General features: G+C 39.4%; 1 protein-coding gene across 1 annotated transcript; it reads left to right on the top strand.

Annotated features, from left to right (window-relative positions):
• The first annotated feature begins 8,054 nt into the window (after positions 1 to 8,054).
• Positions 8,055 to 19,860, top strand: LOC141426345 (sodium/potassium-transporting ATPase subunit beta-2-like). Its single transcript, XM_074085193.1, has 7 exons — positions 8,055 to 8,150; positions 10,022 to 10,072; positions 14,502 to 14,624; positions 16,084 to 16,265; positions 16,964 to 17,050; positions 17,395 to 17,626; positions 18,099 to 19,860. The coding sequence occupies exons 1-7, from the start codon at positions 8,087 to 8,089 to the stop codon at positions 18,200 to 18,202; spliced, it is 843 nt and encodes a 280-aa protein (XP_073941294.1). The 5' UTR covers positions 8,055 to 8,086; the 3' UTR covers positions 18,203 to 19,860.
• The last annotated feature ends 1,701 nt before the right edge of the window (positions 19,861 to 21,561 follow it).

Below are 21,561 nucleotides of genomic sequence, written 5' to 3'. Positions count from 1 at the left end.
AAATCACAAAAGAGCAAACAGATACATAATCTCATTATTTCATTAACAGACAAACAACCTACGTTACTTGATAGTTACTTATGCACTAGCACTAAACTCCAAATCCTCTTTGCATCCTATTCCTACCTAAGTCTAACTATACATAGTTATGACAGTACAAACTTATTTACACTAACGGAAAAACTCTGAACTACAAAATTTACGAACTGATTACAAGGACAGTAGCGCCGCTATCGACTGCGAAAATAAGTTTGTGTTGAAGCTGAATGTCATCAACCCCTATTTCTCTTTTTTAATACTGAGAAAAACAAAGGCATTGTTTTTTTAGCGTAGTCACTTGGAAGTTTAAAAAAAGGAAATTATTAAGTTATAGTCTAATTACTTCAAGTTTCAACTAAGCATTTACAACCCTGAAAATTTTAGACGAAATCAATCAAATCATTACCTACATTTTTTTTTTATTTGACTTGGTGGCAAACGAGCATGTGGGTCTCCTGATGGTAAGAGATCACCACCGCCCATAAACATCTGCAGCACCAGGGGCATTGCAGATGCGTTGCCAACCTAAAGTCCTAAGATGGGATACCTCAAGTGCCAGTAATTTCACCGGCTGTCTTACTCTCCACGCTGAAACACAACAGAGCAAGCACCGCTGCTTCACGGCAGGATTAGCGAGCAAGATGGTGGTAGCAATCCGGGCGGACCTTGCACAAGGTCCTACCACCTGCAAACATTACATTAGGTACACAAGCACAACTTGGTGCGAGATTTACTTATGTAGATTCTTTGTAGATTAGATGTGACGTGCCGTGTAAACGTAACGACTTTTGGTGGAGAGCATCCGGCAAAGCTCTGTGTAGTATCGGTGCGCATACGCATACGACGCGCCACTGCGATTCTGTACCGTCACCGTTTTTTAAGCAGCGGTGTGGCCGCTCCTTTATTTCAATTATTTTTTGGAAATAAGGCTCTATGGTTACTATTGATGTAAATAATCATGTTATTTTGTTACTAATAAAATAAATATCTCATGATTTCTAGTAAATACTTTATTACTAATACTCTTTGGTCATGATCCGTCATGAAACTTAAAGAAAGTCGACTTCGCTGGTACGGCCACATAAAAAGAAGAGATGAGAGCTACTCCGTAAAGATAGCGCTAAACATCCCTACTAAACCCCGTGGTAAAGGAAGACCGCCATCTACATGGTGGACTAATGTTGAGAGGGACCTGAAAGCCCTGAACATCTCACCAACGACAACCCGGGACAGAGCGTCCTGGCGCCGACGTACAAGGAGGCCCGACCCCAGTTGAAATGGGAGGGGGGCAAGAAGAAGAGGTCATGATCAGTCATGGCGATAAATTATCATCAAAACTGCACTTTAAATTCATAATTAACGTTAAATTTTTAATAGGCTAGAGAGATCCGTGATGGACTATGACATTATAATGCTACGACGACCATTAGAAAACCCATACTCATTTCATTTCTCAAGAAAGAGATAGAATACAAGCTTCATTAGCTCATATCTTGCTTATTTAACCCCCGACGTAAAAAGAGGGGTGTTATAAGTTTGACCGCTATGTGTGTCTGTGTGTCTGTCTGTGGCACCATAGCTCTGTAACGGGTGGACCGAATTGAATGCGGTTTTTTTAATTGAAAGCAGGTTTTTCAACAGATATATTGTTGACTAGCTTTTGCCCGCAGCTTCGCTCGCGTTAAATTTGGAGTAACATACATTTACTTTCTGCGATCCTTTTTTCGTGTTTTGATTAATTTTCGGAGGACTACATGGAAATACAAATACGGACTGATTTTCTTTTAGACAGATGGTGCAAATTTTGTTGTACAAAAATCAACCTACATACGTAATTAATTATGATTCTTACCAGCTTTGAAACCCTGCTTTGCTGATTCAGGGTTGAATAGTATTATCTACGTGCATGCCAAATTTGAAGTCTTTAATATTTATAATTACGGAGTTAGGGCCACTTTGAAGCGAAAATATAAATCCCATTTTATTCCCTATCCCATAGGAATTTTGATAAATCCTGAAAAATTTGAACTCTAACAATTATAGTTACGGTAAACGGGTCAATAATTGAAAGTGAAAATACAAATCCTTTTTATTCACTATCCCGTGGGAATTTCGTAAAATCCTGAAAGTCGTTTTTAGCTGTTAGTATTACCTACTTGCATGCCAAATTTGAAGTTTCTAATAATTATAGTTACGCAAATAGGGTCATTAATTAAAAGTGAAAATATAAATCCCATTTTATTTCCTATCCCGTGGGAATTTTGCTAAATCCTGAAGATTGTTTTTAGCTGTTAGTATTACCTACTTTTTCGCCAAATTTGAAGTTCCTAATAATTATAGTTACGGAAATAGGGTCATTAATTAAAAGTGAAAATACAAATCCCATTTATTCACTATCCCGTGGGAATTTCGTAAAATCCTGAAAAGTGTTTTTAGCTGTTAGTACCTATTACCTACTTGCATGCCAAATTTGAAGTTTCTAATAATTATAGTTACGGAAATAGGGCCATTTCAAAGTGAAAATATAAATCCCATTTATTCCCTATCCCGTCGGAATTTCAAAAAATCCTTTCTTAGCGGATGCCTACGTCATAACATCTAGCTGCATGCCAAATTTCAGCCCGATCCGTCCAGTGGTTTGGGCTGTGCGTTGATACATCACTATGTCAGTCAGTCACCTTTGAGTTTTATATATTAGATTTTTACGTCATTTACTTTATTTTTAACCCCCGACGCAAAAAGAGGGGTGTTATAAGTTTGACCGCTATGTGTGTCAGTGTGTCTGTCTGTCTGTCTGTGGCATCGTAGCTTTTAAACGGGTGGACCGATTTGAATGCGGTTTTTTTATTTGAAGGCAGGTTTTCTAGCGATGGTTCTTAGACAAAATCGGTTCAGCCGTTTTTGAGATATTGAACTTTGTAAGTTGAAACACATGTCAGAAAAAAATCGTATTCTATGTTATATATTATAAGCATAGTAACTTTAATAATGTTAACGAGGTAGTTATCATGGCGCACTGAAGCCTATTTTACACCCTAGTGCACCTTAATCCATTATCGTGACATCACCTAGGTTAGGTGCAGCTCTGTAGGTTAGTCCTGAAAAGTCGTAGACATTAGAATGGAATAATTCATTATAGTACATTGTGTCTTAAGGGCGGTAAATAAGGAATTACGAACGAGAGTCCATTAGAAGCCCGAAGTCGAAGACTGAGGGCTTTAATGAGTCGATGTTCGTAATTCTAGTACCGCCCGTGCGACATTCAATGTTTTTCATCACATTTGCGAGTGAAATTGTATATTTGTAAAAGAAAAACTAATATTTTTTCAAAAATTGCCGATACCGCTGGCTGCGCTCTTGGCAAGCTGTACCGGGCCAAGTGATAAGTATCTATGAATATTCCAGTGATAGCAGAGCCCTAACCTCCTATCCTAGCTCTTAACCAAAATGTACACAGTTTGGGATCATGGTTACCTACTTAAATAGACACAGATATAAAAAATAAGATTGTCAGACTTTTCTATGATTTAATTTCAAGTTTTTAGGACAACCGGTAGTACCCTACAGGTTTTTCGGTTACGCACAATTTTTATGAAAACACCAAATTTTTACAAGACTTTGTTTTCACGCCCGCAATAACAGACTTTGAAAGCCACACTTAAAAATCTCACGCAACAGTGGCGCCATCTAGAAAGACAAAAAATGATAGCCCTCATATTGAGGTACGTCAATGTCACTTTTTTTTCACGTTTCGGCTTGGCCATCTAGATGCACGTCGTGACCAAGGAGCTTATATACAACACTGGGGGTTGAACGCCGAACATCCGTTTGAAACAAGAAATTTGATCTTTATTACGTCACAAACATATTCCATCTCTTTATTTAGTTAGGTTAAGAAGGATATGGAAGTCATTCGTGAAATGTGAAAGAAAGAGATGGAATACATAAATAAGTAATAAAGGTCAAAACTTCTTCTTTCGCCGTTCAACCTCCAGTTTTGTATATAGTACCTAAGCTCCTTGGTCGTGACCAACTCGATTTTTTTATAGTCGGCCGTGGCAAGTGGCCAGTGGAAAAGGTACCGTTGGAGGTTGGATATAAGTAAATTCAACTTATTATTATTCTTATTTTTTTTGTAGTATTTTACTTTACTCACAGTCGAAATGAAAAGTAGAGTGTCGAACTCGGGTGAAATTACCCATTTCCCCTCGAACTATTGGCGCTCACACTTCATTCGAGCGCCAGAAATACCTCGGGTGAAATGGGTCACTTTCCACCCTTGGTTATCAATCTACGGCAACGACTTTGATTTTCCAATTTCAGTGTCCCCCAGGTCACTTCGCGCCTCCCGTGAAATAATACTATTGGACGTCTATGATCCCTACATCACTAAGTATATAATGTAAAGCATATAGTATGTAATAGTTGTTGTCGCAGCGGCGCCAGCGCGGCGGGCGACGCGGAACGTCGCCGTCTAGAGTACCCCAACACAGACGATGTACATTGACGGTTGGAACAGTTAATCCTACTACAGAGGGCCAACTCGGAAATTCGAAAATCGAATTCGTATCGTACCGTCCCTCTCATTCTCGTATTAAACAGTATAAGTGTTAGACGGACGGAACGATACGAACTTCGGTTTTCGAATTCCGTAGTGGCCCCGCAGATCTAATGAGGTAGGTAAAATAGAATTCTATAGAATTAAACAATCGTGTAAACAAAGCAATTTTTCACGATTACTACGTTGTTACTTACATTTGAACGCCAATCCCGATCATATTCACATCTCAATTAACCCACCACTGTTTTGAACAATCCTTGCATCATTAAATAATACCCATAAAGAGGAGCGAAAGTTTGTATGGAAAAAAACGTTAGGTAGGTATATTTGAAGATATATTTATAAAACTTCGTGAAAATGTTTTTAAACATTTTAAATTAAAAGGGACATGGAAACAATGTGAATGACTCTTGAATTGAACAGAACTAAGGGCATACGTGATTCGCCATTTTTAAAAATTTCAGCCCAAAGGGGGCTATGAGATTGGTGGAAATTCGTATAAGAAAAACGTAAAAGTTAGGATTGTAAAAATTAGGGAAAACATTAAATAATGAAATGTGAAAATCCGAAATAATTATTAACTGCTGATTGAAGTATCTTAAAGAGCATTCACATCACTAGAGCCCACGTCAGTCAGTCAGTCAGCCAGTCGTCAGTCAAGTGTCAATGTCAGTCACCTGAGTCACCACATTTGTTTACCAGATTGCTTGATTCCATTGAATTCGAATATAATGAATAATGTGTAATGAATTCCTCCTCCAAAATAAAAGTGATATTTTTCCACATTTACAAATTCTCTCTGAAAGCTATTAATTTTTAATTAGTCTCAAGACGCACCGTTACTCTCTCGCTACCACCAAAAAAACCCCCCTCGCCCCACTGACCGCTCCTGTCAGTTCTATCAAGATGATGTTTTAGCTACTGGTAAAACAGTTAAGAAAACTTAAAACGCTAACAAATGTTTCGCCATCTTTTGTCGGAGAAGTTCGTATTTATCTTCTCAACTAACTTACCGAAGTTTACTGAAACAAATTGAAAAAGCAAGATAAAATATAAACTTCTCCGACAAAATAAGATGACATAACCCAACCAACAACAACTTCAATATCTCAAAAACGGCTGAACTGATTTTAATAAAACATGTTTAAGAACCATTGCTAGAAAACCTGGTTTCAAATAAAAAAAACCGCATTCAAATTCTGAAAAAATGGAACTAATACACGATCACCTTTGTAGGTAGGGGGTCCATATCGGCTCGCATAGGTACTTGTTGGAAGTCCGAATGTCAGAACGATCGTTTGTCATAACTCTTTTTTCTTTGAATCCAATAATTATTCAGAATTGTTCTAAAACAAACCTAACCTAACCTATAGTTTTCTATCATCATCATCATCCCAGCCTATATACGTCCCACTGCTGGGCACAGGCCTCCTCTCAGAACAAGAGGGCAACCTATAGTTTTCTATATATGACCATTTAATAATATCAGAAAATGTAAGGTTTCAGTGGGAAGAAAATTGGACGTACCTAGTTATGCAGACAGGAACCAACCCACACCCCCCAAAATGAGGGCTATCGCGTATGAATTCTCCACTAGAGGCGCTAGTGTAGCGTGAGGTCTCCGAAATGTCAAATCTCATAGTTTTTGGGTGAGCTACGCGGGTTTATTTATAATTAGAATAATTTTGTGAATATTTTGCAATATCTGAAATTAATTAGGGCAAATATGCGTTCCGGGGCAATGAATGTCTGTGTTTTGAGACAGTTTTGTCTTTCGAAAACCTTTGTCCTCCCTTTTTTCCGAACAAAACGGGGACTATGCAACACTGTGGCATGCTCGATATTTTTATGGTACGGTTTTAAGGTGTATTAAATATGATTTTAATCTAAACTTTGTTTTCACGCCCGTAATAACAGACTTTGAAAGCCATACTTAAAAACCTCACGCAACAGTGCGCCATCTAGTGAGACAAAAAACGATAGCCCTCATTGAGATAAGGAAGTATGCAACAAGTTACTATAGTGCACTCTATTGAGTTGATAGAAGGCGCATATTAGTAACTTGTTGCATACTTATCTAGACTTTGGGGGGAGGTGTGGGTTGGTTCATGTTTACAACTACGTCCAATTATGACAAACGATGATTCGGACAAAAATTACGGTATGACTAGCGAAGAGTATGCGAACTTTGGCGCTCCCGTAGGTATGTTAGGTACTGGCTGGACGCGCTACTGGTATTATTCTATTTTCTGGTAACTATACGCGTTTTTGAATTGATCTACATACCTACATTGTATTTAATTAATAGCGGCAAAAAATAATAACTTACTGTATTTTTCAGTACGGAATATTTCATATTACATCATTCTGAGCTTTGAGGCAGAACAAACCTAGATGGAATTTATATCCACATTTCCATAAAAAATTAATGAACTAAAATAATTTCCTTGCTCACCCGCGACCTTACGATAGCTAAGCTTATGCAAAATATGCGTGTTCAAGCAGTTCCTCCACCTCCACACTGTAAGAACACACACAAATCACACAAACCCATCTATCACCACCACCACACTACACTGACGCGTTTCGAACTCAACCAGAGCTCATCTTCAGAGTGACACAACCGTACACCATGCTACCAGTTGTTAGACTAACGAACCACAACCACCGTTCTAACTTGTCACTGTAACTCCCCAAGTACCCACATACGTTTTATGATACAAAACAAAACTACCCACAAATTATTAATTAATTTTTTAACTGTCCTTCAAAACTACCTTGATTTTTATTTATTTACTGTCAAGGCATGTTTTATTAACTACCATTGCTGAAATTAGATCCAAGCCGTAGCAAGGGAGATGAAACTAAATTTACCTGCTCATTAATAATAGACCCCATACTGTTGTATCTAATTATCTCCATGCATTCTAAAACATCGAGACGAAACCCCTTGCCACAATAATGTAACACTTCATACGAATCTGAGTCCGATAAAGAATGATTTAGTTCCAACAAATGTTTGGCAAAATTCGACTTATCAGGATGCTCATTCCTATATGCCGAAACATGCTCTTTAAATCTAGTATTAAAACTGCGACCTGTCTGACCAACATATACTTTACTGCAGTCATTACAAGTGAGCTTGTATACACCCGATCTAGTTCCTTTATCTACCTTCTCTTTGTGGTTACAAAGTTTAGAGTACAAAGAGTTGTTAGTCTTAAAGGCTACCTTAACATTGTTTGATTTTAAAATACCATAAATTCTATAAAATTATATATTCATTATATTAGATTATATAATTATATATTTATTATATTTCTATATTCTAAAAAATTAGTCAAATATAGTATGTCAAAATAAAAACATTAATTTTGCAAGCCAGCAATGTATACGGGACAACATGTCCGCACTTCGCTAGCTTCCCGTACATCTAGCCAGTCTCATCCCGCCGCCTGGCTGAATGGTCGCGACCAAAGCCTAATCATGGGTCTAGAAAAAAGAACAGTGAAAATTGTTGTCGTTGTTGTGGTCATCTTGATTATTCTTGGTATGTTGTTTTTATTATTTATTTTTAAAATTAATTAAAATTTTACAGCAATTAGACTGTAGGTAGAGATAATTGTTTTTAAAAGTTTGTCCGTGTTTTGAAATGATATTTACCTACTGCCATTGAAGTGGGAAAAAAATCTATTCGGCCCGGGGAAACGTGATGCAATTATATTTATACCCGATGTCATTTAATTTTGTCTGTCCTATTTTCGAAGTTCGACGTGTTCTCTTGAATCTTGAAAAACGTAGCTTCTAGAAAATTTTAAGGAATTTTTGTTATTATTTTATGCAAATTTTAATATTATGTGTATCAAAATAATCCTGAAGAGGTAACCTTCCTCTGAAATAATATGAAAAAATTACCATGACCTTATTTTATTACATACTTGGCATCCGCCTGTGCGTCCGTCTGAATCTTTTGAACCGTAATCAAGTTCAAGTTTCTTAATTTTTAAATAATTCACAAAATCATTGTGTTTGAAATTATACCTAGGTTAATAATAAGATTCTATTACACCTAAAGTGCATAACTACAAATTTTCCTATCAGTATTGCAATATGGTGAGGAAATGCTGCCAGCATCTTTGAGCCAATGCTGCGCGGGAACTCTTTTTACCCGACTGCTTTACGTTTATTGTAGTTTTCGTTTTTTTTATTTTTATTTAAAACTCACAAACAATACTAGTCATAAATTATTACAGATTAACAGTTAACTAATTCGAAAAATAAAATATTCTTATTTTGTTTTCATTGTGTTAAGTAAATAATTTAAAAAAAAGTGTCGTCTGGCTGGCGCCATATTGAATTTCAATGTTTGACATGTCTCACAGATCGGTGCCAGCCCTCATTGCAAGCAGAGCTGACTCCGTAAGGATTTCTTTTCCACTGAATATGGAGTCATAAGCTTGTTACTCAGCTCCGGTCCGCTGAGTTCGTTACCTCCGCTTCCGCTCATAACCTCGTAAAAATCGCCAAAATCGGGTTTGTTTTTCTCGTGGAATTTTCGTGATCCTCGAGCCTGAGGGGCTACTACGAAACTCGCAAATCGAAGTTCGTATCGCACCGTCCCTTTCACTCGCGTTGGCATAAGCGTCAGCGGGACAGCAACATACGAAGTTCGAGTTTTGCACTTCGTCGTAATTTCTTAATTTGCGTTTTACTAGGTAGTTCAGTTTCCCGACAAAAGATATCGTCCATCGAGGTAATTTAGCTATTCGATAAGAGATGGCGCTACCAACGCACGCGCAATAAAATGAGAAAATTGGTCAAGCACCTAGTCTAAGTACCCAAGTGAGTCTAAGAGGCAACTGAGCTAAGTAGCTAGTGGTCTAAAAAAGCAAGTGATCCTCCTTTTTTTGTCGAAAACTTGAAAAAAACATAGGTAAAGCCTTGTACTATTACTTATTATGTGGTAAAGCACCTCAATCACGCCGAATAGCAGCAGCAGGGCAGCGGAGCTCCGTCGATTTGGAGTCGAAGAATTTTAGACCACTTGCTACTTAGACCACCAATTGCTAATTTGCTACGACTAAATGATACTAACCCATCCAAAATACACCTCCATCAATTAACCATTCAAGAATATTGTTCAATTAACTTGTCCAAAACAAGAAAAAATCGAAAAATTACACAATAAAATAGACATTGACTCTAAATTACGTCAACGATAAAAGTTAATTGTTAGGTTATATTTGTTTGCAGAAAAAAACTCGGTTAGAAAGCACGTTTTTATTCAAATTAATCTGATTTTGACATCGAGTCTTCCGATGAGGCTGGCATAGTACAGGTGGACTTAAGACTCGAAAAAAAAAACGATTTTATTGCTACTCGTATAAGTATTATAAGGATTGTCTTGAAATGTTATTACAGGTGGCCTGCTTGGATTGGTACTCGGGCTCCTGCTCTACCAGCGTTATGTCGGTGAGTACCTACGGCACATGTTAGTATCTCTTAGTAGTCTGTGAGTACAGCCAATAACCGGTACCGTAAAACGTGGCTACTTTGCACCGATTTTTGCTCCAAATTTCGTAATCTTTGTTTCATTTCAAAAAATGTTATGCTGTGATATGTTCGTATATGTATTTATGTAAATTAGATAAATTTATTGGGAAGTGTATCGGGTACCGGGACTTCGACCTGCAAGACATTTAAACAAAATAGAGAACTGGAGCATAGTTACCCAGGGGCAAAGTAGCCTTGTTTTACGGTAACCGGTATTATGATTTTTGACCTGAGTAAAACTGACCCGTGATTGACTAGCCCCAGATGTAAAGTGCAGATGCGGCCAAAGGGGTAATGTCACTGGTTCATTAACAGCCTATTCACTCTCGCACTGAAAAGCCCTAAATTGTATTTTCTGTAAATTAGACGACGGGAGCGAATAGCACCGGTAAGCAGTAACGTGGATGCAGCTGCAAGTTGGTGTTTATTGTGGCGTTCTAAGGGGGAGATCCGACTGATAATGAAGTTGATGAATTAAATTTCACAGGCTCAAAATAATGCGCATTACTAACAAATTTTACCATCCCACGCCGCGTTTGTTTAGAGATTCAGTGCATAGATTTGAGCGGGACAGTCAGTGTGCTCAGTGTATTTTCGCGTTCACAAAATACGTCTCGATCGCGTTCGCGTTAAAATCTCAATTTGTATGGAAACACGGACTAGCGGAAAGTTTGCACAACAACTTTTGTGAGTGTAAGTTTGCTACGTAAACTATTGCGATGAAAACGGGTGACGACGCCGCACCGTGGACAGTACCACTACCTTGAGTTTACAGTGACCGTACTCGATAGCGACGGCGTAAATTATTTGTATGGAGAATTGTACAGCGCCTCTACAAATAATTTACGCCGTCACTATCGAGTACGGTCACTGTAAACTCTGTACCCTTAGTTTAAGTTTTCGGTTACAAAATACGTCTCGATCGCGTTCGCGTTAAAATCTCAATTTGTATGCAAACACGAACAGCGCCTCTAGCGGAACGTTTGCATGTTCGTGTTTCCATACAAATCGAGATTTTAACGCGAACGCGGTCGAGACGTATTTTGTAACCGAAAACTTACACTAAGGGCACTCATGGTAGTGGTACAGACTACGTATCGACAATCGAACTCTAACGACTCGAACTCTACATCGGTACGTCTTCGAATAGTAAACGAATGTTTTGTGAAAACGCCACACTAGAGGCACTTTTGACACCTAGGGCGTCTGCTGCGTTAGCCGGTGCACGACGCTGTTGCTGTGTACGGTTTAATGTAATTTCTACCAGAGATGTGAGAGGATTTGTTGCGACTTGCGAGGAATGTCTTTGTCATGAACCAATAGAAACGCTCCATTTGCCAATCCACGCTCAGCGCAGCTCTAGTGGGAACAGCTCGGCAAACGAGGATAGGTAACTGAAGCATTTCTCTTTGTTCACGACAAACATTCCTGCAACGCATCCTGGCATATCTCTGGTGTGAACTCAGCCTAATAGAGCAGCTAACCCGCCTCACGCTGACCATCGTTTTCATTAAAAATTTAACCCTTAGCAAGAATCTTATATTATGTCTATGACCCAAATCATCACCTCTTTTTATTAAAGATGCTGAAACGGTATTGACGAAAAATACGCTGAATACTTTACCCAGTTCTCTTTGACATGAAACAGCACGGCGCGCGAGCGCCGCGTGCACCCACTAACGCAGCGGACGCTATCGAAAATGATGCCGTCTCTGTTTTTTCGGACAAGACAAACAAAGACCACATCACAGATATATCTGTCACATAACAATTATTAATGAATCAATGAATGATGAAACGGAGTGAGAGTTACAAACTCCATGTCGGGCGGGCGCCCGCGCCGTGCACCCACTTAACGCAGCGGACGCTATCAAAATGTGATGCCGTCTTTGTTTTTTCGGACAGCCGTGGTGGTCGTTAAGCCGTGGTGGCCTAGTGGTTTGACCCATCGCCTCTCAAGCAGAGGGTCGTGGGTTCAAACCCCGGCTCGCACCTCTGAGTTTTTCGAAATTCATGTGCGGAGTTACATTTGAAATTTACCACGAGCTTTGCGGTGAAGGAAAACATCGTGAGGAAACCTGCACAAACCTGCGAAGCAATTCAATGGTGTGTGTGAAGTTCCCAATCCGCACTGGGCCCGCGTGGGAACTATGACCCAAGCCCTCTCATTCTGAGGGGAGGCCTGTGCCCTGCAGTGGGACGTATATAGGCTGGGATGAAACAAAGAGGACATCACAAATTTCTCTGTCATATAAAATTTATTTTATTAATAAATGGTGAAGCATTGAATAAGTCATAAACCCCTTTGCGCGAATTAAAAATTAAAGTCTTAAAAACTGTTTTTTGTCTTTTTTTGCAAATAGAAAATTTTATAAAAAAAATACAGGGATAGTATATAAAATTGCTCAATTTAAGTACCTACAACTAAGAAAACAGCATGGGGTAGGGGGTGACGTAATGTTTACGCTCTTTGTCTTCTTCCGCATTATGGCGTCAGAGGGGGAGGGGTTGACCCCTTTGACCTTTTACAGAGTATGGTATAGGATAACTAAGACGTTACTTTGCGGAGGTCCATGTCAATGAACTACCACTTTTTACGTTCTTCGCTACCACACGTTAAGACAGAGCTGTCTTAACGTGTCAATCAACTTTTTTACCGACACTAATCTGTCCGCGACATTTTTCAAACAATTGCAGATTTTTGTAAGTAAACATGTTTTTTCTGTAATTTTAATAGATGGTGTATATGAATATGCCATCCTACGTAAGTTCAACCTATTAAACCGTGAAATATCTTGTTGGAAGTACGATTTTTTGGTAACGCCAGAGACAATTTTGGTAACGCAGGAGACGCCCAAAGTGTCGGTAAAATAGTTGATTGGCCCAGCTACGTTTGTGCGACATATACGGTAAAGCGGTAAAATTACCCCGGCAAAAGAAAGTTAGAAACAAAAATTATGGTAGGTATTAAGTATTCGATAAAATAATAATGGTACGAGTAATAGTCTGCACATTGGCGTATCTAGGGTTATTTTTCAGGGGGGGGGGGGCTGTCCTGGATTATTGTGTGACAATATCAGTAAATATTATAGATTTTCGAATCGGTAGCCCAACATCCTGGGGTGGGCACTAGACCATACTGGGGTGGGCACGGCCCACCCGGCCCCCCTCTACCTATATACGCCTATGTTCAATCAGCGTCTTAATTTAAAAATAATAATAATAATAAAAAAACTAGGTACAGTTAGCAGCAGAAGTAGGTGAGCAGTTGCGGTGCTCAAAATGTCCTAAACACTCTCTTATTACCTTTGGCAGTAGAGTCGTGTGTAGATCATTGTGAGCACAGTAACTGCTCATCTACTTCTGCTGCTGGCTGTTGTACTGACCGACTTGAAACTGGTACCTAAATTAGGATTAAATAGATGGTAGGACCTTGTGCAAGGTCCGCCCGGATTGCTACCACCATCTTGCTCGCTAATCCTGCCGTGAAGCAGCAGTGCTTGCACTGTTGTGTTTCGGCGTGGAGAGTAAGACAGCCGGTGAAATTACTGGCACTTGAGGTATCCCATCTTAGACCTCTAGGTTGGCAACGCGTCTGCAATACCCTTGGTGTTGCAGATGTTTATGGGCGATCTCTTACCATCAGGAGACTCACTTGCTCGTTTGCCATCCAGTCGAATAAAAAAAAAGGTTTATTATTTATTGCTTTTCAGTATTTTCGGTGGAATAATTTTTTTGCTAGTTTCTTTAAAAAAAAACCTACCTTTAGGGAAGTTTTTTTTTTATTTATATAGGACTAATTTCGAGGTATATCCTCTCCAATAAAAAAATAATTATCAAAATTAGACTACTCTGTAAAAAGTTGTGCGAGGATGAATAAAAAAATATACATATATGCGTCGACTTGATAGCCTCCTCCGTTTTTTTCGTCGGCTGAAAATAAACTAGTGCATTGAACTTATTTTTACGATGTGAAATTGTTTATTAAAAATATTTTTATTTAATAAATTAAAAAACCAAAAAAAAAACGCAACATTTAAGTACTAACTATGTAATATCTTGTTTTTAAAAAAGTTGTTTTGCGCGAGCGCTGACAAGACGACAACATTCAAACGATGTTAGGGCAAGGGCCCTTTATTGAGGACCAACATAGCCCCGACCTGCACAAACCTGCGAAGCAATTCAATGGTGCGTGTGAAGTTCCCAATCCGCACTGGGCCCGCGTGGGAACTATGGCCCAAGCCCTCTTGCTCTGAGAGGAGGCCTGTGCCCAGCAGTGGGACGTATATAGGCTGGGATGATAGCCCCGATTGCTATCTGAATACATTGTATGTTTGTCGTTTTGCAGAGCTTGAGGTGTGGCCGCGGTCCGCCGATGACTACAGGTGGGAGCAGCCGCTGATACAGTTCCGGCCTGCCGACCCTGGCAGCTGGCATCCTTGGATACAGCGTATAAACAGCTTTCTAAGCGGTAAGTTGACAACTTGCGTGCCAATCTACCTGCTATGTAAGCCATTCTAGCTAGCCTGAGTCAACGGGGGCAGGCTGAAAACCAGCGCTGGCAGCTTAAGCTGTTCCTTTTGTTAGACAGTGCAAGGGACTGGCAAACGCATTCTATATTAGTTTATTGTTTATTTGTATTCTGTGTGCCTATCCTGTATTGTTCATGTTGGCAAATAAATCAATCTTCTTCTTCTTCTTCTAACAATCCATTGATGGGTGAAGACCAAAAAGTTGCACACCGTTAAAGCTGCGTCAGCGAGGTAGTTAAAATTGCCATTAACTTTTTCCATTGTGACGCGAAAATTAATCATACATTTGTATGGATCGAAAATTAATAATACATTCACAACGGAAGAAAATAATAATAATTATAAATACCTGCTAACGCAGTTTTAACGGAGTGCAACTTTTTGGTCTTCACCCTGATAGGATTTATGGATGGTGGAGCTTGTACAATCCATACTTCCATACTAATATTATAAATGCGAAAGTGTGTGTGTTTGTGTGGTTGTATGTATGTTTGTCCGTCTTTCACGTCGAAACGGAGCGACGGATAGAAGTGATTTTTGGCATAGAATATAGTTTATGGGTCAAAGAGTGACATAGGCTACTTTTTATCCCGGAAAAGTGCACAGTTCCCGCGGGAACCCGCGCGATAACCGAATTCTACGCGGGCGAAGCCGCGGGCGAAAGCTAGTAATATTATAAATGTGAAAGTGTGTGTGATTCGTGTGTTTGTATGTTTGTCCGTCTTTCACGTCGAAACGGAGTGCTGCTGCTTCACGGCAGGATTAGCGAGCAAGATGGTGGTAGCAATCCGGGCGGACCTTGCACAAGGTCCTACCCCTGCACCTGGTATAGTTAATATATACTGAAATACTGGATAATGTAACCAACATTAGATGCAATAATACAACAACTTAAATATTATTATGAACAGAAGTGCAGTTATAGCTGTCAGTCAGCTTAATTTTCTTTATATTGATAGGGGGAAAACGAGCAGGTGGGTCACCTGATGGAGAGCAATCACCGCCGCCTGTGGAAATCCGTAACATAAGCTGAGTTACGGATGCGTTGCCGGCCCTTTGAGAAATGAGTGGGCTACTTAATGTAAGCCAGCGGTTGTGAAACTAAATTATATATACTTCAGGGCTTCCCAAACTGCGTGGCGACGTCCTGGGGCGTCGCGACATTGTCCCAGGGCGTCGCGTGTTCATCTCTTTTTATTTTTAACCTCCGACGCAAAAAGAGGGGTGTTATAAGTTTGACCGCTATGTGTGTCTGCCTGTCTGTCTGCCTTTGTGGCTGTCTGTGGCACCGTAGTTCTTAAACGGGTGGATCGATTGGCATGCAGTTTATTTTTTTTGTAAGCAGGTATTCTAGCGATGGTTTTTAGACATGTTTTTGTGTTCCCATCCCTCCTCCAGCTTACGAGACCACCGTGCCCGAGGACCCTGCGCGCGCGCCGTGCACCATTCACAGTCGCCATGAGCACCAGAACCGCTCGCCCAACTGCGACATCGCCATGCGTACCTGGGGGCACTGCACGGCTGACTTCTTGTACGGGTACCCAGAGGGCAAGCCTTGTGTGTTCCTGAGGCTGTCACATGTAAGTTATGTTCTAGGCTATACAGAAAATCCGCTGCATTCACTGTCTAAGAATTAAGAATACCCTAGTGGAGACCCTAGGTTGTCAGGGTTCCGTAGTTGATAAGAAACTTTCATTAAACTATTGACAAATAGTAGATTGTACAACAAGAGCATAAAATGAGCCATTTTACCCAAGGCGTTCATATGAAGACGTCGAGGGGAAAATAGGTTCAATGCTCGAGTTTTACACTCTGCTTTTCACTTAGATTGCGAGGAAATGAAATAGCAACAGTAGAGACAATTGTTCACTTTCTATATAACTTTTATTTTTCATGTATTATTGTATAATTGTATTTTTTTTAGTTATATTTTTTTACTTAATTATACATTGTTTATTAAAGAAGATTATACACAACACAAGATACAATAATATGATAGGAAACAAAATTAATAAAAAAACAACATAAATATACCTAACTATAAAAAGAATATAATTTAGTTTTATTGATTTATTTGATGAATTTTTAGTTTTGTATAAACTAAAAATTATTAAAAAAAATGTAGAAACTTTTTTGTTTCGTGGCTGTTGACACCTGATTACCTTGGTCTTAGACGAAGATTTTACTTTATGCACTCGAGCATAAAAAGTCATTTTATGTCGCCTACATAAACACGAACTTTACGAGCATGAGAAGTGAAAAGCTATTTTTCTTCTAGCTCCACTACTGGACACCACATCCGTATAATGTCTCTATGAATCTGCCGATTCCGCCGGAACTGCCGGATCACATCAAGAAAGGACTGGTAATTTATTACTTCCTTCTCTTCTAAGGATTTACCAATGGCGGACTAAGACTTTTTGAGCCCCGGGGCGATCTTTAATTTTACATACGTCAAAGCAAATGTCAACTTTTACTAATTGACATCAAGTTTCAAATTCTAATAATCGAGACGTAGGCCTCAGGCGGTTAGGACTCAGGACAGTACCGTACTACCTATGTTAATATAAGCAAACAGATACAGATAGATAAATTAATGGTAAAAAAGACAAAAAAACCGTCTCTCATGATTTCACCTTTCGGGCTTTATCTAAAATTAGCTTCCCCTCACTCAAACATGTTCTTCCTTCACCATTCTTATATACACAGGTCCACCAAATGGCGCAATACCACGACTATATCTGGGTCTCCTGCGACGGCGAGTTCATGGCAGACCAGGAAAACATTGGGCCAATCGAGTACATCCCTCCTATCGAGGTCGCTCCACCAGGCTTCCCCACCAACCGTCTCCACACCGCCGACCGCCTGCCCTATGCCAATAGAAACATGCCGGACACAGACCCTGGACCACTGGTTGCTGTGCAGTTCCTGAACCCTAGACGTAAGTAACACAAACGTAAGAGCTCTGCCTCACTAACGCCATAGCGACGTCCCTGGCTATGTATCCAAACAATGCACACTTATGGAAACGACAAGCTGTGACAGCCTGGCTACGTCACCACAAAAATCAAAATGTAAATGCACACGCTGCACCTCACGCAGTCGCCTACCGGCCGCCATTTTGGATGACAATTTCTTCTACGTCCTTTCCAAATAACTTAATTTTATTCCGGCATCATTACGACACTTCACACTGACAATGGCTGACAATTTCTTCGAATGTGATACCCTTTGCTTCGCACTCATGACCAAGCCGCTGCAGTATGTCCGAAAAGTAGAGATTATAAAGACCCTTCTGCATGACTAAGTAAGTTCTGAGTGTGATAAAAATTAACAGGTATATGGTCTAGTCTAGCTAGACCAATTCACATGTGGAGGGAAACTCTTAAAGAAAAATATTTTTAATTTCCCAGGTGGTGTATTGATCAACGTGGAGTGCCGTATTTGGACAAGAGACATCTACTACGACCACACCGGCTACACAGGACGGGCTCGCTTCGAGCTTTTCGTCGAGTAGAGAACGTTCCAGAGTTTTTTCTTTACTATGATCCATAAATTAGCCAAAAAGGAGCGCTGACATGATATCTGTCCTTATTTAACGGGTAAAACATGGCGAGAAGGAAAGATATAGGTCACTTGCGACAGCGTGTTAGTCTTGCGTTAAGCTTCTTCAGGCTACTTAGGTGTTGATTTCGGACCTAGCATTTACAAAAAAATCTCACAAAGATGCATCTCTTTGCTGTCTGATTACTAGAATGATAGTAAAAATTATTGCTTTGAGATTTGAGGTGCTTTAAAATTAACCATAAGTAAGAGTTACTCTTTTTTATAACGGATCTGAGATGTGGGCGCCAACAATGGGCCTCATGAGGAAGCTCAAAGTCACTCAAAGGGCTATGGAGAGGTCTATGCTCGGGGTTTCTCTGCGGAATAGAATCAGAAATGATGATATCCGCAGTAGAACTAAGGTTACCGACATAGCCCGAAGAATTGCGAAACTGATGGCAGTGGGCGGGGCACATTGCTCGCAGGAATGATGGCCGGTGGGGTCAGAAGGTTCTCGAATGGCGTCCGCAGATCGGGAGACGAGCTGTCGGTAGGCCTCCAACAAGATGGAGCGACGACCCGGTTAAGATCGCGGGATCGTGGTGGATTAGGAAAGCACAAGACCGGTCTTGCCTTGGGGAGGCCTATGTCCAGCATTGGACGTCTTTCGGCTGACATGATGATGATGATGACTCTTTTTTATATCTAGTCTGGCTAGCAAGCGCCTCAGAAAATGACGTGCAGCTGTAGCGTTTAATATATCTATAAGTGGTAATATAATAAAACTGAAGAGTTGTCTGAAAACTGTATCTGACACCAGTCGGATTTGAAAGTTATGCTTTTCTTTGTATTTGATGACCGAATTCTTCTTATGGGATTATGATCGAGGAGGTCGATTCGATTTTTTTTATTGACTGCGGCTGTAACCGCTGGATATAAGTAACTGATACATAAAATCTTGAGTTCAATAGGAATAGCATTGTAACGCCAAAAATAAAGGTTACCAGGTGGACGCATAATTTTTAGAGGTAGAGTAGAATAACCTTTTCGTCGTGGCATGTAAGGTACTTAAGTAATGGCGCGAAATTTGCTTTAGTATATTTTTAATATTCCTGGGTACGGGAGCACAGCTTTACAGCCATTGTCTTGCTACTAAGATTCAGGCGCGAGGGGAAGCGTCTTAACCAGGTATTCTCTAGGATAGCTATAAATAATTTAAGTTTAATTTGCACTGAATCGGGGTTAAGTAGTTTTTAGGTTCGATATTTAACAATCACATTTTGTTTGGCTTACTATTTAAGAGAGCAATGTTTTTTGAATTGGAATTATAAATAATGTTAACACCATCTAAGCAGTGTTGCCAAATTTTTGCCGAAGTCGCAAAAAGTTACCGGTCAAATCCTCCGGAAAACCGGAAAACCGGAAATTACTAAAACACACTAAGTCGCGGGTTTAGATTTTGGTTTATGTGTTTAATCGGGCTTAAACTTTTTGAATGTTCTAGGACTTCCTCCCGCCTTGTTTTAAAATGACAGATCTGATGCAAATAGTTCAAAAAATCCACTGAGTTGGCAACACTGAAAGTATTTCTTTTATTATAACGCTATGGACAAAGCATTAAAATATAATGATTATATTTAGGTACACGTTTTTACGACAGGATGGAAATATTTTTTTGCCTGAATGTGTGTAAATTATTTATTAAGTTTGAAATAATTAGGTATAAAGTACTAAATGTTGTTGTTGTGCTATAAATTTAATTATAAATCATTATAATTACACATTTAATTAAGACGTTGATAAGTCCGCCTGAATCTTAATTTCATTAATGTTAAATGGTTATTTTTATAATTTTGATTAATATTACAAAAAGACCGTACGTTCGGAAATTTTCTACTTTTTTTTAAAATGGTACCAATTATTATTAAGTATAACTTATTTTATTTCAATAAGCCAAACTAGGCTACTTCTCAAACATTCAACATCCCTTTAACTTACTTTTTAAACAAACGAATAAACTTCCATTGCACTTTCCATCCTATTAGGTTTCATTTCAGGTTTATAGCATTATTGTATCTGTATCCTTGACGTGGCTTGAAAACAATATAATATTGGTACCTAATAATGTAAGTTTTATATATCACAATTTCCCTTAAATTACGTGTAAATAAACTTTATTACATTACATTAAATTATGTAATTTAAATTAAATACATGTTGTATTTGGTCAATTTTAAATGTCGTTCGATACAAAGCCTAGTGAGTCGGAGCTTGCTTGAATTGTATAGTCGTGTTGAAAAAATTGTATGCATACATTTTCGGTCCATAATAGGTACATTACAATACAATGTATTAAATAAAAGTACAAAAATGTACATGAACTATAAGAATTTCCTTGATCACCCGCGACCTTATGATAGTTAAGCTTATGCAAAATATGCGTGTTCATGCAGTTCCTCCACCTCCACACTGTAAGAACACACACAAACCACACAAACCCAACCATCACCACCACCACACTACACTGACGCGTTTCAAACTCAACCAGAGCTCATCTTCAAAGCAAAACAAGCGTACACCATGCTACCAGATGTTCGACACATCTGACAGATCTGAGTCTAACATCTGGTAGCATGGTGTACGGTTGTGTTACTCTGAAGATGAGCTCTAATTGAGTTTGAAACGCGTCAGTGTAGTGTGGTGGTGGTGATGGATGGGTTTATGTGATTTGTGTGTGTTCTTACAGTGTGGAGGTGGAGGAACTGCATGAACACGCATATTTTGCATAAGCTTAACTACTACTTAACTATCATAAAGGTCGCGGGTGAGCAAGGAAATTATTTTAGTTCATTGATATGGACCTCCGCAATTTGCGGGCCACAAAGTACGCCTGATTCAATAAATTATTTAAAAATGTACTTGTTTCAAAAGCTCTGTACCATGATAAAATAATATGGAAGTTGTTTAACCATCTGTCGAAAGTACATAATTATTTGAAGAATTTCGCAATAAAGTACTTTATGATTAGTATTTTTTTTTATTTTCTCCTCTAAAGCCAGCCACACACGCTAGGTTAGAACCGATGGTTATGCCTGCACAGTTCATTTGCGCAGGCTTATCTGAACGTGGGTTCACGGTGGACGCAGGCCGCTGCCAACCGAAGTGACTGGAGGCCTATGTCCAACAGTGGACGTCCTACGGCTGAGATGATGATGATGAGGTGTGTATGACATGACTCCTTGCCTGCGCAAGCAAAATTTGGAAATATGCAAATTTATATTTTCTGTGCAGGCATAACCATCGGGTATAACGGTGTGTGTGGCCGGCTCT

The sequence above is a fragment of the Choristoneura fumiferana genome, chromosome 3 (assembly GCF_025370935.1).
Source record: "Choristoneura fumiferana chromosome 3, NRCan_CFum_1, whole genome shotgun sequence".
NCBI classification, from domain to species: domain Eukaryota; kingdom Metazoa; phylum Arthropoda; class Insecta; order Lepidoptera; family Tortricidae; genus Choristoneura; species Choristoneura fumiferana.
The sequence above is the reverse complement of the archived record's forward strand: the minus strand, read 5'-3'. Positions and strand labels throughout refer to the sequence as shown.